The sequence below is a fragment of the Amblyomma mixtum genome, chromosome 1, assembly GCF_055824585.1.
Source record: "Amblyomma mixtum isolate Tamu chromosome 1, ASM5582458v1, whole genome shotgun sequence".
NCBI classification, from domain to species: domain Eukaryota; kingdom Metazoa; phylum Arthropoda; class Arachnida; order Ixodida; family Ixodidae; genus Amblyomma; species Amblyomma mixtum.
The window spans coordinates 57,908,032-57,923,155 of NC_143012.1; the positions used below are offsets into that span (position 1 = coordinate 57,908,032).

Below are 15,124 nucleotides of genomic sequence, written 5' to 3' on the forward strand. Positions count from 1 at the left end.
GAAAACATCCACGACGGGGTGCAGTACGGGTAATTTTCTTGCGTAGAAAGCACGCGCTGAACGACGTGGGACGATCATTGCGAAGTCGACTCTCGTTCTTGCTTTTTCAAACAGAATGCAGGGAATGTAACGGGAGACTGAAAACAACTTTCAGTGAACTACCATTCAGCGCGGAATTCCTGCTTTTATGCCCCGATAGATGTCGCCTTCTTTACCGCCGAGATCTGGCCCACAAAGTTTTGATTCGCTTTCGAAGGCCCACAAATTCAACGAAAATTTGTAACACACGCGCATCTCCTCCTGCCTCGTAGGACACCTTTTGTCAACCTACCTATCTCAAGCGATACAACACTTTAGGTGCATTTTTTTCTCCTTTTTATACGGATTACACAAGCGGATTGTGGTTGCCGCCGTAGCTCAATGTTACTAAGGCGTTCTGCCGCCGCGCATCGGATTGCGGGTTCGATTGCAGTCGCAGTGGAAGAGTCTTCCCGGTCGCCAAATGTTCCAAGAGTGCGGGAAACGTATTCAACAGGGTGTGTGCCACAAGGCAAAAAGAATGCCATCGAAGCGTACTGTACTGGAAACTCACTGAAAATTAAATTTCGGCACGTGTACTGAAATCGCAATGGCCGAACGGCCCAATATATTCCAAAGCCCCCCCCCCCCCCCCCAATTTTCGTAGCTACGGGGTAGCACTGATTCGCAGACTGCCATTAGCCAATGACCGAAACCAGGCACGAATGGGACAAGCCATCACACGCAGCGTGCAATATTATCATGTTGCACATCACATCATGCGCAGTCCTGATGGCAGGACAATTCAGTAAGCCGCAGGAAGCACAGCACAGAGTTCCAAGCACAAGTATAAGTTAGCCGAAGTACCTTGAACAATGCAATAAATCACAAATGAAACCCAAAAGAAATTTAAGAAAGGCGACGCCTCGGAAAATAAACTACACAGAATTACTTTCCGCCGGATGGTCACCAGACAACAGCAGTAACGCAAAGGCAATGACTTCGTCCCTGTTTTCTTTCCCGAATTGCTCGAAGACCGCGGAAGAAACAACTAGACCTATTCCACGGTGTTTTCACGTAGGGCACGAATCAAATACTCGGCATCGCTCGCGCCGAAGGTACACCGCGCCAATGATCGCAGATTCCCGTCTCTCCCTAATGCGACAAGCAAAGACACGCCGGGCGCAAAGCACGCCCAGAGAAACAAACAACGACCAAAGAAGACGGCAGGTCGAATCCCTAATGGACGGGAGAATGATCGCGAGAAAAGGAAACAATGACAACGGCGCGCCAGAATAGCAGCGACAAAGTTGCGCCCCCGCGGCCATCCAAGCCAGCCTATATACGGACCACGGGTCTGCACGTGGCCACAAAGGAACGAGAGGCCCGAGAACGCTGCGAGGGCAGTGGGGAAAAACTGCGCGTGCGCATCCAGCCAGTAAATGAGCCCGAAGGAAAGACACAGAAAAGGGCCGGGACAAAAAAAAGAAAAGGAATGCTGGTTCCTCTTCACAAAGACAAAGCGCAAAAGAAGGAGAAAGGAGACCAAAAGGAGCGACGATTCGGGGCTCCGGGGAAGAGATTCCCGCCGAGACGTGGGGACCGAGGGAAAGAAGCCAGCCGCAAGCCGGGAAAGAAAACGCAAGAATGATCCCCAAATAGGGGCGCTGGGGCAGGAAAGAAAAGGGGAAAAAAGGCACGGTCGGCAGGAAGCTTGAATAAGACCGGGTGCTCCGAAATGGCCAGGCAGAGAGAGAGAGAGAGAGAGAGAGGGGGTGGCGGCCGCCTCCGATCACGTGAGCGAGTGCCAGTGACAAATGGGGAATCCAGCCACGGGGTTGGCCGCGGCAGGGGCCTGTGTAATGGTCTGGAGAAAGGAATGACGCCTGTCCCGACAAAGGGATGAACGCCGCCTGGTATATACCGCCGCTTGCGAAAGAACGAACGGAAAGAAGAAAAAATAAACTGCCAAAAGGAAAAAAACGAGAAGAAAAAAAGAAAACAACGAAGTGTCTTTCCGCGCCGCCATCACCACCGCTGTCCTCCCCATCTCTCTTCCCCAATTCGGAATCTGTCGCTCTCGATCCTGGCTTGTCCAAGTGCCGGCCTTTTGTCTCCGGGCACCGTCTTCCTCTTCGCCCCCCCCCCCCCCCCCCCCGCCCCGGCCATTAGGTATTAAGCTGGGCGTTTTCAGGCCCGCCGTTGTTCCACCCTTTGCTGGCGCGCTATATACGCCTCGGCGCGGACGCCCACCGCAGGGAAGCGGCAGCAAGAAAAGGAACCGTACACTCTTCTTGGTCGCGAAGACGACCTAGGGAACAATGAACAGCCTCCTCCCCGTCTCCGCGTCGGCGGCCCCCACTGAACACAGGAACCGGCTTCCACGCCGCCACTGACCAGGCGGCAGAAACAACGGTCTTGAAACAGTCCTACAGAATACCGAGGATTATGATACGCGAACGAAGAATATTAATCGCTGAGCACACACGAATCCAACTATTAACTGCCCAGGAATGCAGGAATGACCAGTGAACGTCGCTGCTCCTTTACTGTTGGGAACTTTAGGCTGTCCAACTTCGAGCGGTTTTTTTTTTCTGCTTGGCGCAATCAAATACAAACTTCACGGCAGACACGGCAGACAATCGACAGAAATCACGGCAGACAATCGGTCAGCACCGCCTATGCAGTCTCAAATTCGGGACCGTAACGCACCACGATACAACGTCGCGACAAGAACTGAACTGAACAATGTCGAAATATGCGGCACCGGACTGCCTTTCGATTCCGAGCCATATTCATCAATCGCCTGTACCATGACGTACCATAATGATGAAAATGACTTCACTGCAGTAAAGGTGTTATTGTGACGGTTAAAACACCAAATCAGTGAAAAATTTAATTTTGTTTTCTGGTTTGAAGATGAAAAAATTGTTCATCTTTAAACAGGGAAATTTTTTGGCTCTTACGCTATGCATCCTACGCATGCCGTTGTGTACGGCAGCGCATGGGCCGAACAACAGGAATGACGCCGGTCACGCTGACTGAACATAAACAGGAACCAGAGGGCGAAGCGCAAGAAATCAGTCGGATAGCGATCCGTCTCTTCCACGACTCATTCGCGCCATATCAGTTTTTCTTTTTCGAATAAAATTCGTGCCACCTGAGCTGCTCCTCCCAGTTCTTGGTCTGACACATGCAGAAGATACGGAATCTTCTTGAGAAAGAACTGCGATCTTGAGACGAGGCACAAACGAAGCAGACAGCGCTACCGCAGGTGTTGCGTAGTTCACGTGTCCCTCGTTTGCGCGCACAAGTCATCATCATCATCATCAGCCTGACTACACCCAGTGCAGGACAAAGCCCTCTCCCATGTCTCTCCGATTAACCCTGTCCTTCGCCAGTTGCGGCCACCGTATCCCCACAAACTTCTTAATCTCAACCGCCCACCTAACTAACAGGAACACCAATTAACAATAAGCCTAATTAGCGGTTCTCATGCAAATAAGAGATCACCCGTCCACGACCGAGGAGAGAGGAGGAGAGAGGCTCGAGTGGCCGACGACTCACCTTTATGGTCTTGTTCTGTAATCGCAGTCCGTTCAGCGTGTTGATTGCTTTCTCGGCGTCCTCCGGACGGACGTAGTTCACGAAGCCATAGCCTAGGCTCTGACCTGCGAACAGCCACCGGCGGCGAGCGTAAGTCCCATGCAGGAACACAATCAGCCGTCTCAGCAACGGCTGGAATTTCACAAGGCACAAATATCCGACTAGCGTAGAACGCGGAACATTTCAAGTTTCGGCGCACAGAGTAAGAAAGACATTCGTTTCACCTGGGACGGCACTTTTGCGAGAACCTGCGCCTTCCATGATTTCTAAATTTTACGGGCTGCGAATGCACCGCCCTACATGAAGCGGACGCTAAAGAACTTGTCGTTAGAGTAGTTTACTGTTTAGCTCATTCACTGCCGCAAATTACGACGGCACATAGCTCCTGACTCGGATTCGAAGTATCGATAGTTTCCGGTGCGGCCTTTTGTGAGTGAAATCGTTCTTCGGGCAGCGGTATTCGCAAACCTGCTTAAGGGCCTTTGTGAGCCCCGGACTGGCCACTTGGCGCTTTAAAGGCACCAATCAATACGAGAAATTACGAAAACTGTTTATGCATCACTGAGATTGGACAGCGCACGAGTGTCCGCAATTTTCGAGCGCGTCAAGCTCGAAAGCCTCCTAGCGCCTTAGCAAATCCATATGCGCCCTATTGTTTGTGGCCGCTTTCATCACTTCGCCGCAACCACGTTTCGTAAGCTTGTTTTGAGTACAGACTTCATCAAAGACCCGTTCTCGGCTTGCGTAATGGGCGCGTTAAAAAAACAGAACGCGTTGGACTTGCAATGCAATAACTAATAGTACATGGCACAAAATAAAAGGCGGTCAGGTTAGCGACCAAGGAGACCCGGGAACGAAAGCCGAGTGTCGGGCCAGCGTGACAAAAAATAAATGAGCAAATCAACTGAAAAACAACAAAGACGCGAAACAAAAACGAACAAACAAATCGATCGTGAAAAAACAGAAAAAACTACATACGGATGGGTGGTGAGGTGCCTTCTTCTAGAGAAACCGGAACCAAGTAGAACCGAATCGGGACAGGTTTCGAAAATGGCGGGATCCGGACACGGGGATCGGAGATGTGGGGAGGGAGGGGGGAAATAAAGTGCCGCGTTCAAGAAAAGCAGGGAAGGGCAATTTGGAAGAGGGACGAAAGGGTAAAAAAGTAAACATATAAAAAGTAGAAAAAAAAACAAAAAGCAATCAAAGTGAGAGGAAAGGGTGCAAGGTAGACGGCGCAAGCAGCGACGGATAATTTTTAAAATACGAAAAGAACACAAACGTTAAAAAAGGGAAAAGGGGAAATAAGGATATAAAAGAAATTGTAGTGAGCCACAAGCACAGGTGCAGTTTCGTGTGAAAGTGCGAAGGTCACATCCAATGTCGCAACCAGCGGCCAGTGTGTGAAGAGGAGGGAAAGTAAACAAACAAACAAAAAGATGGGTGGGATCGTTGCACGAAACGTGGGAATCGCGTGAGAAGAAAAGCGTGAGAAGAAACGGGAGGGGGGAAATTTAAACAAAAACAAAACAAATTAAATAGCAGGAAGTGTTTGCAGGAATGCAAAGAGAAAGAAAGAAAATAAATGGTGACGTGATCAAGAGACGGTGTGCAAGAAGTTGGACAGAGCGTGCCGGAAGCGTTCACAATACGGTGCGGTGTCGACAGGAAGTTAAAAGCGGGGGCAGAGTTGTGCGTATTAATGAAAAGTTTTGTTTGGAATACGGGAGGAAGTAAGGTAATATGGGGAATGGGAGGGGGAGGTCGGGAAAAGAACAGAACGAGAAATTAGAACATCGCAAAAAAGGCAAAGAAAAATTCACTTCAACATTGCGGGAACAAACACAAAGTCACAAATCAAAAATACACGAAGCAAACAATAAACAAAAACGAACACTTCGGCTTTTCTAAAACTCAAACCAACCATTCTGCGTATAGACTTGCTTTTGAGAGTCTTTAAAAAGTGTTGCAGGCATGATTACCGAAAGACCAAGGCTGGCTTCACAAAAAGAGCATCCAACCAACCACAAATAAAAAAATCAGGGACAGGTTGCTGCTGAACACGCAACCAATTAGTACACAGTCCCTCACTCGTTGAGAAAATTGTTCTAGCTACGATAGGCGTGACGCTGCAGATAGCTCGTTTAGTAATAAAGCATCATGTGCATAAAGCATGAAGTGGCCTCTATGTAATCTCCCCTTATCGCAGGAGGCATTCTTTTTAAACCGTTACAAGTCACTCTTCGTTATTGTTCATTTTCAGCTGATGAATTATGCGCAGAATACTTACCCGCACGGCACACTCCCCTACATTAGCGTAGATTCAATCAGAGACCGTAACAACGTTAGGAAGAGCGTCCGTGCTCAGAGGCATTAATAAACCTATTTAGGTTACACTATACTCCGGCAAACCAAGAAATTATAAGTGACCCGAGAAGTGGACGGTCGCTTCCTTGTGGACACGGACCATTAGCAGTAGAGAAATTATACTACGTGCAAGCAGGCGTATCAGACTTTCTTAGGGGGCTCATTATTCTTGAGTTTCCCGCGCGATTTGTAACCTGTCACGGTCAATATATGCTGCAACACAGGAGCTGTGAGGCCGGAGGCCAATTCTTGAAGGGTTGCCAGCCCAGAGCTGGTGGAAATTTCTGCACGCACTTACCCGATGATGCAAAAGAACAATGTACACTCAATGACCGAGCAACCTGGGTGCTCTGAACAAGGGCACATTATTTTACTATAAAGCGGAATCCTCAGCAGGTTCACTCCAGACGCCTTCCATAAGCCATACTGAGCGCTATAGTATACTAAGCATAAGACAGGAGCAAGCTGCCGCGGTGGCTCAGTAGTTGTGGTGATCGGCTGCTGACCCCAAAGACGCGGGTTCGATCCCGGCTTCGGCGGTCGCAATTTCGATGGAGGCGAAATGCTAGAGGCCCGTGTAGTGTGCAATGTCAGTGCACATTAAAGAACCCCAGGTGGTTGAAATTTCCGGAGCCCTTCACTACGACGTCCCTCGTAGCCTGAGTTGCTTAGGGACGTTAAACCCCATAAAACAACTAAACTCAACAAGTGAAAAGAGGCGAAGGCAGCGTGCAGAATAATTAAACGACGGTTTCAAGCACGATTCCGTCGCTCTGAAGTCCTTGTGGCAAGCAAAACGATCACATAACAAACAGCAAAGCGTACAACATTAACGATAATGAGAGATTACTGGCGCGGTCACTCAGGGCGCGAATGCTACCGTAGATGCGCCTGCGTAGGTAGCGGTACCCGTTGCTTTGGGACCTTTAATACCAAGTGGTGGTCGACTGACTTCCGGTCGTGTGACCCGTTGAAGGATGTTTAAGTATAGTGACGCCACTGAAAAAGTTTTTCCGTCAAAATAGTCGATCCAACAAGGCAGCAGCCGCAGTATTTCATAGCCAAGAATAAGCTCAAGAAGCTCACAATAATAAGCTCATGTACGCGTATTAAGCTCGAGATGCTACGTTTAATGTATACAAGACAAGGAATTTTATGCTGCGACTGCACAGTAGCTTTAACCGTGAAGAATGCCGGTGAGCTATACGTGCAGAAATGCGTATGGCTGATTTGCCGCGCACTTCAATCGTGGAAAATAAATACATTTTTAATTAGTGTGCAAGCTGGTGCAAGTAGAGAAAGAAAACTAATCAGAAACAGCCATCAAGCTGGTCTAGAGCCCTCCATACACGTACTCATGCTCGATACCGTCCCCCAAACGTCCACAGTTCTACCGAGCCGCTGCCCGAACATGGAACATGGTACTGGAGAAGGTGCCACCGCGGTGGCTCAGTGGTTATGGCGCTCAGCTACTGACCCGAAAGACGCGGGTTCGATCCCGGCCGCGGCGGTCGAAATTTCTTTGGAGGAGAAATTCTAGAGTCCCGTGTACTGTGCGATGTCAGTACCCGCTAAAGAACCCCCGGTGGTCGAAATTTCCGGAGCCCTCCACTACGGCGTCTCTCATAGCTTGAGTTGCTTTGGGACGTTAAACCCCACAAACCAAACCAAACCAAACCAGGTACTGCGGAAGAAGACGACAGCGACAACTACGCCATTACAAAGCAGCGGTCCACTGCAAAACGCCTAACAATCGGGTCAAAAAATGTTCACCGTAACATTTTCCCCACCCACGCCGAGAAGCCAAAGTGGCAAAATTTAAGACGCGCTATATAGGCGAATGGTCAAGACGAGATGCCCGAAGTAGCAGACGCAGCGTAGCAGCCATGCATCGTTGTTCTGCGGGACGAGCTCAGAAACCACGTCGATACGAAACACTGCACCATTACCAGACAATGGTTTATTGGGGTTTAACGTCCCAAAGCGACCAAGGCTATGAGGGACACGTCGTAGTGAAGGGCTCCGGAAATTTCGACCACCTGGGGGTTCTTCAACGTGCACTGACATCGCACAGCACACGGGCCTCTGGAATTTCGCCTTCATCGAAATTCAGCCGCCACGGCCGGGATCGAATCCACGTCTTTCGGGCCAGCAGCCGAGCGCCGTAACCACTGAGCAACCGCGGCGGCCCATTACCAGACAATATGAGAGCGAGAAAGACGATGACGACAACCACACCTAATGTCGTTGCCCGTTAATATGAGGCGCGAATGAGTTCAAAGAATGTCTTGTACAACGCTCCACATTCGTGAAACCATCACCCACCTCACAGGTTTTGTTCAGGCCAATTTCCTGAGCGGGTTTTCGCATAACGCAACACCGCTGAAAAATCATCGCTTGGTGAAAGCAACTTTTTAACCCTGAGGCACTTCAACGAAACTGAGGTGCGAGTGCTTTTAGCACTCCGCATACCGCATCGTTGAAAGAAAGCACAGCTCCCGTTTCTGCGGCGATAACTGCACTCTCACGTTAGCAGAATGCATGCGGAGGAACGATGACAATCTTATGAGTTTGAATTTGGGAGCAAGATTTCAACAAGCAAAGACGCGTATAACAAGCCTGATAAGGTCGTGAATTACGCTCAAAACGAGAGCAGCGCATTCATTCAACTGCCGCCCGAACCCACTGGCGCTTATCTTGGAACCAAGCACAACACGAAGCTCTGTCTTGGGCAACACGAAAGGCGCGAAGCGAGGGAAGTTCTTTTACAAAGCACGGATGAGAGCGCCGTAATCGCGGCGTATCCGGGCGCACGGAGCGCGCTGTCACGTGGTATTTCTTAAACTTCGCGGGCTTTCGTTTTTCGCGAATAAAAACGGCCACGTTAAGTCTATCTCGCTGGAAGTGCCTGAGTTGGACAATATTTGTGGAGCTCCACAACTTTCGCATTGGCGCCTGAACGTTTCAAGCTATATTTAAAAAGTTAATTTCTTTATCTCGACTAATTATTCAAATAGGAGGACCGCAAAAATAGTACTGTTACTTTAGATAAACCCTAACAACATCCACACAATTTGAGTTATGAAGAACGCTTAGTTATTTTATAACTCTTGGTCCAAGTTAGCTGGGACACCCTGTATATATCCTTAAGAAAGACGGAAGCAATCGCGTACTACCTGCTCGCAAAGCCGCGCTAGCTCTCTCTTCAAACATAAAGACAGCGGCGCGACAGCTCGCTTGCCTCAAAAACCGCGGGCAACTGAATAGCTGCCCTGGAAGCGGGAGGGGGGGGGGGGTGCAACAATACCGAAACTCGATCAGCGGTGGGGAAGGCCAGGGGAGACGAAGTTTCTGCCCGTGACAGCTCGCTTACCAAGCAGCACAGCCGCTGCGAATAACAGCCGTCGCAGTGTGGAAACAGCGGCACCACATAGATGTAACAAAGCGCGTCGAAAGAGGATGAGGAGGCTCAGGATTCTATCGCGCTAATTACGCATAGGGCTGGCCGAGAACGCGGAGTAAGATGGAGGGGGGTGGCGGCACGAGCCGAGCGCGCGCTGCAAAAACATTCGGCGCAGGCCGAGAACGCCACGCTAGCGTCACTGGCTCAGCGTTTTCCCTACGCTTTCTCTCGGCTTCTCTTCCACCCCTGACGCGCCTTTGTGTCCACTCTCTCCCTTGCCCCCGTCCTCGCCCGCACGGTTATATTGACGCGCCACCTGTCGATACTGCTGTGAAATGAATTGGAGCGGCGGTCGGGGGCAGGGAAGGCGAGAGGGTTTAACATACGACGGACTCGGATTAAAGTCTTTCTACCTCTGATCACTCTACATGAGAATATACAGGAACACTGCCTCCCAATAGAGCGCAGCGAGTTGAATCCTTTTCAAAAACGAAACCTTACCACCACACAGAGATATGGTCGTTTGTGAGGTAACTAACGGTATGTGTGAAAGGAGAAGGGAGGAAGAGGGGGCTCACAACCTTTAAGCGAAGACTCCACTGGGTGCACTTTTGTCAACCACACTTTTTGGTCCCTACACGGCAAGGTTGAAGGCGAAACGCAGATCTGAACCCTGCGATTTTTTTCCTCACGAGACATGAGAAAATCACAAATGCTAGAACCAAACCTTTCAAACCTCAGCCAAAAGCGAGCAAAGTTTTGTTGGAAGGTCCCCCCCTCAGTGGTACAACTAACTGTAAAGGCTTGTCAATGGCTAGAGCCGAGCCAGAGCGACGCGGAACAGAGCTAATTTGACACTTTCGCTCGCACAACCGAATGGGAACCAAGAATCTACTCTCCCTGCTTTATCTCCTCTTTTCAGCCTACGAAGTTCGGCTTCGGAGCCCAAGGATGCCCAGCAGAAGATTCCGCGCCGTGGCGGGCGCGTTTCCACGGCAGCGAAACAGGAAAAAAAAAGCCTCTGTGCATTGCATACACACAGGATTTGACGGACTGATTGGAAAATTCGGTGAGGTCAATCGCCTTAGGTGATAAGCGGTTGTGCATAAGCACAGGGTTGGTCAAAACTTCCCAGGCCACAGGGTCCGCATTTCTTCGGTATATCCTGGCACGTAAGACGCCGATAAAGCTATTAAGGTTGTCGGGGTCTAGAACGACAATTCTTATACCGTACACATATACTTCGAACTTTGTGGGTATCGTAACTCTGATCAGTGAAGAAAGTTGGGCGAGTTGGTACTTGTTCCTTATTGACAACAGCGCACGAAACACGGACAAAAGGGAGGGTGGGGGGGGGGGGGGGGGGCTCTTTCCTTTTCTTTCAGCGCTTGTGTTGTCGATTCTCCCCCCTTTTGTCCGTGTTTCGTGCGCTGTTGTGAATAATGTAACTCCCTCATTCATCGAAAGAATAACGTAAAGCCTGTAATAAGCCCACCCCTCATGTAATACCCTAACTGGGGCACTTGAGGTATAATAAATAAAAATAAAAACACAGCTAGAAAGACGACCCTGCGGCCTGGGAACTTTTCACCTACCCTGTACATTCCCAATTTATTTCACACCACAGCCTGTTGAGGGACGCGCAGCCGACCGAACTTGACTCTGCTTAATCTGAGCCTGTATTTTCCTTCCTTCTACGTTCTCTTGTTCCCCGGTTGCCAGGCGAGGAAACGGATCACCCGAGAAACTCAAGCGAAACCTGAACCCCAGACCAAACATCCGACTGCCCCATTCTAGGAAGGAGGCAACCTGACCCTCCACAGCAGCATTCCCGCTCACGGCTTCCAGGAACTCTCCCAGCCCCGCTCCTTTACATATCCAGCCTCCACGAGAGTGGCGAGGCAGACCGCTTGACGGCGTCCAAGCCGAGGCCGACGACAGGGGTGATTTAATTAAGGCACAAAAGCTGACGGGGTGCGCGGGCGGGCGCACGTCACACAGCGGCGGAATGCAAGACGTCGCCACGGCCACAGAGAATGAGGGCCAGTCACCATCCCTGCCGCATCCAGCGCATAGCGAACTATAGTCCCCCCCCTCTCTCTCTCTTCTGTGCAAACCCCGCCGGACGACAGCCGTTTCCTCGGAGGCGGGGAGAGACGGGCTCTTTATCCGTCGGGGAGCCGGCCGAAGTCTCGGCATCCGTACCGCCTCGCTAATAACGCTTTCTTCGCCCTGTAGAAGGTCACGCGCGTGTTTCTCCCCTAGCCGTGGCGGGTTATGCAACACGCGACGAGTCTGACACGCGGAGCGGCTCCGTACTGAAGTTTGGAATGTCCGCTTTTGACACGTTTTTTTTTTTTTTTTTGGCGCCAAGACCGCGAACTCAATGAAAGTTCGAAGGTAAGCGCGCGGAAAGGTAACAGTGACGTCAGCATTCGCTGCATCCACGCGCGCTGACCGCGCCTGATCTTTTCTTGGTTCCATTCGTTATCGTCATCATCATCAGCCTGACTGCGCCCACTGCAGGGCAAATGCCTCTCCCACGTATCTCCAATTAAGCTTGTTCTTTGTCCGCTGCGGCCAAATCTCCTCCGCCCACCTGACTTTCTGTCGCCCCCTGCTACGCTTCCCCTCTCTTGCAATTCGCTCCGTTGCCCTCAAGGACCAGCGGTTATCCTGATTTCGCATTACATGCCCTGCCCAAGACCCCTTCTTCCTAATATACACTAATATCAATTCACATTATTCCACCCACTAATCCACTCTGATCCACCAACTAACCCAACTTAATCCCTTTCCTTTACTGGGCTGGGCCCACTTCCAAATGGTATCGTACTTTAAGAATGCGGTTAAGACGACGGCAAGTTGTTTTTTCTTCCTGCTTGAAACCCAGACAAAGAATTCCACGACCGTCAGGCTACGGACTCGCAAAACTATCGAGCAACACATTCGGATAGCAAGCAACTTTCCGTGCTCGACCTTTACACGGCGATTCGAGAGCGCGTAATTAAACCGGGACACGGCACGCCACTGGAGAAAGACACGGTCCCCACGGCGGTGGCGCCGCCCACGGCCTTCCCACGCAGTGGGCCGTCGGATTTCAATCTCCAGCGAGGCCCCTGTTTACGAGCCTTCGCCGGGGGGGGGGGGGGGGGGGGGGGGGGGGACGCGAAGCCGCTTCCGACCGGAGCAGTAGATTAATAATTTCGAGCGGCGGCGCAAAAAGGCGGCAGCGCTGTTTGGGAAGACTTACGCTGACCGCCTGCGATCGCTTATCCCGGGAAGCCGTATACGCCGTCGAAAGGCAGAGAAATTGAACTCGGAGGCACGATCTCTTTGCGGGTCCGTGTCAAAGAAACCGAAAGAAGCGTCACACGCAGATAACATATACCTGACGCGATCGGTGGACACGGACGTCCAAACAAGTCAGTTGTTAAACACTGGCCCGGTCGGAGATAAGAGCGCGAGATACCCCACCTCAAAACCTCTAGTGCACTCTCTTTTAAAACATTTACATAGTCCAAGGTTCGACGGAACACCGTCTGGTCAGGGTGAAGCATTATTTATTCACAAATGAAAATTGGGTCACTGACCATGTCAAAAGACGAAAAACGTCGTTTCGGGTCCCATACGGGGCCCTTGTTCACAATAAGGCTGTCACAGAAGAAGGGATGGTTATATACGCTTCAGAATCTTCTGCAATCTTTTCACGTAGATATGATGTAGCGTACCCTGATTCTTGTTTAGCGTGTTGGCCGTTGTCTGGATGATTAGGGATTCTAGATGCAGTCTTGCAGATAGGTTTTCTTTCCGTCGCCAGGATTTCCACCTCATCCCAGCCTATCTCGTGGCCAGTGGACAGCACGTGCTCTGCAACTGCATTTTTTGCTGCGCGCTTGTTTCTGACGTTGCCCTGGTTCTCCTTCATGCGCCGCTGGAAGTTCCCGGTTTCGCCGATGTAGACGGAGGGGCAGTCGCTGCAAGGTATCCGATTAACAACTCCAGGGGACTTGGCCCGCGGTAGCGGGTCCTTCACGTTGACCACATCGGCTCGCAGCTTGCTGGTTGGCACGTGTGCAATGTGCACTCCGTGTTTACGGAAAATCCTAGAAAGGGCCTCGCTGATCTGACGCACGTAGGGAATTTCAGCACGTTTTATCTTTTTTGTCAGCTGTTGTGCTTGGCAGTGGCTTAAAGAACATTGGCAGTGGCTTAGCTTGGCTATGCCCGGGTATAAGCAGCGAAAGCTAAGTCGCCGTCCACACTGCCGCCTCAGCTGTGGTTGCGGCGCACGCGAACTCTCCTCTTCAATCCTCCGACAGGTTACCAGGCATGCGACACAGCTGGCGAAGCGAGCGGAGGCGAGCTCAACGACGAGGCAAGCGGTGTGACGTCATACCAAACGGCGGCGGCGGCTCCGCGGCGAGGCGCGCGGTGTGACGTCATACCAGATGTCGCGGCGAGCGCGCGGCGTGCGCCAGCTGCGGCGGTCGCTAGGCAACGGCTCAAGGTCGGTCTCCGTGCCTCCTCGGAGCACCGCCACGGCGAAATCGCAAGTTCGTGACCAATGTAGCTCTCGCTACAAAAAAGAGATTGTGTTAAGAGGTTTGGAGAAAGTAAAAAATAAACAGGAACGTTCTGAGGCCCGGACAAATTGGTCGCGGAAACTACCTAAATGGGCTCTAAACGCGAATAGAAGACAAGAGAAACCATTTCAGTCGTTTCTTCCTCAAACTGCGCGTCTAGAGTGTGTCTTTAGACCACCGATGGAACCATTCAGTGAACGTTTTTCACAGGCCAGCAGCGTTTCTCAACGAGTCCATCTTGTAACGCCTCTCTCATGGTCTGCACATGCGGTCGCTACTTCGCATCGAGATCAGTACTTCCCTTACAACCTCCGATAGTTTGCTACCCACGTAGACATTTATTTCTTATCCAGAGTGCGCAAGCTAAAGTTATGTTGTTACTAACAGGGTCTAATATCGAAATACGTTCTAGTTCCCAGCGCACGCTGTAATAAGTTGTACAGTAAATTCCAGTCACCAAAATTAAAAAAAACACGCTTCCATGTGGTTCACCAGTCCACCTTCGTACATTCTAAAACAGCGTCACGAAACTGAGCAAACAATAGCGAGAGAAATATTTTGAAGCGGAAAAAAAAAGAGCTCCTTACCTGTCCTCAAACGAGAAAATGTCTACACGGCAGAACGACTGCGAATGACGGCAAATGAACAGCAACCAGGCATATAGGGAGGGAACGTAACGGACGAATAGACGAGCAAATTTACACGGCGCTCTCGCTCGAGATAAAATCAGGAAGGGATGGGGTGTAAAAAGGGGATGAAAAGCAGGTGCGGAGGATCCCGTCGGGCGTCTACCATGTTGTTTGCCCGTACTTCCCCAGACGGTGCGCGCCTATCGAAGCTCTCCTCCTTTCGAAACCTGCCTCGATCGAGCCCGCCTGGGAAGCGCCCAAAAAGCTACAAGCTCTCCCGCATTGCCGGCGTTGCTTTGGCGCCCGGGCGTTCCTTTAACGCCGTCTCGACAAACGGTCCGAGAAGAAAGTTAGGCGCGCGCTCGCGTTCGGCGTTCAAAGAAAAAAAAAGGAAAAGAATCGGGAACAAAGTCGGGGGGGGGGGGGGGGCGGGTTGCGCGCCGCCCTTCGTCACGGTTCACAAGACGCACGCTAAGCAAGAAACACCGGCTTGATGCGCGAAGCAAGCGAAACGA

General features: G+C 50.9%; 1 protein-coding gene across 6 annotated transcripts in view; it reads right to left on the reverse strand.

Moving 5' to 3' along the window:
• Nucleotides 1–15,124, reverse strand: part of fne (ELAV like RNA binding protein found in neurons) — a 193,154-nt gene that overhangs the window by 36,560 nt on the left and 141,470 nt on the right. For 4 of the 6 annotated variants that reach the window (XM_089550369.1, XM_089550373.1, XM_089550375.1 and 1 more), the window contains exons 3-4: nucleotides 4,603–4,626; nucleotides 3,586–3,689 (exon numbers count right to left, since the gene is read on the reverse strand). In XM_089550369.1, the coding sequence (XP_089406495.1) occupies nucleotides 3,586–3,689; nucleotides 4,603–4,626 (128 nt within the window). The remainder of the gene's footprint in view (nucleotides 1–3,585; nucleotides 3,690–4,602; nucleotides 4,627–15,124) is intronic. The other 2 variants (XM_089550356.1, XM_089550363.1) reach the window with 2 other exon arrangements.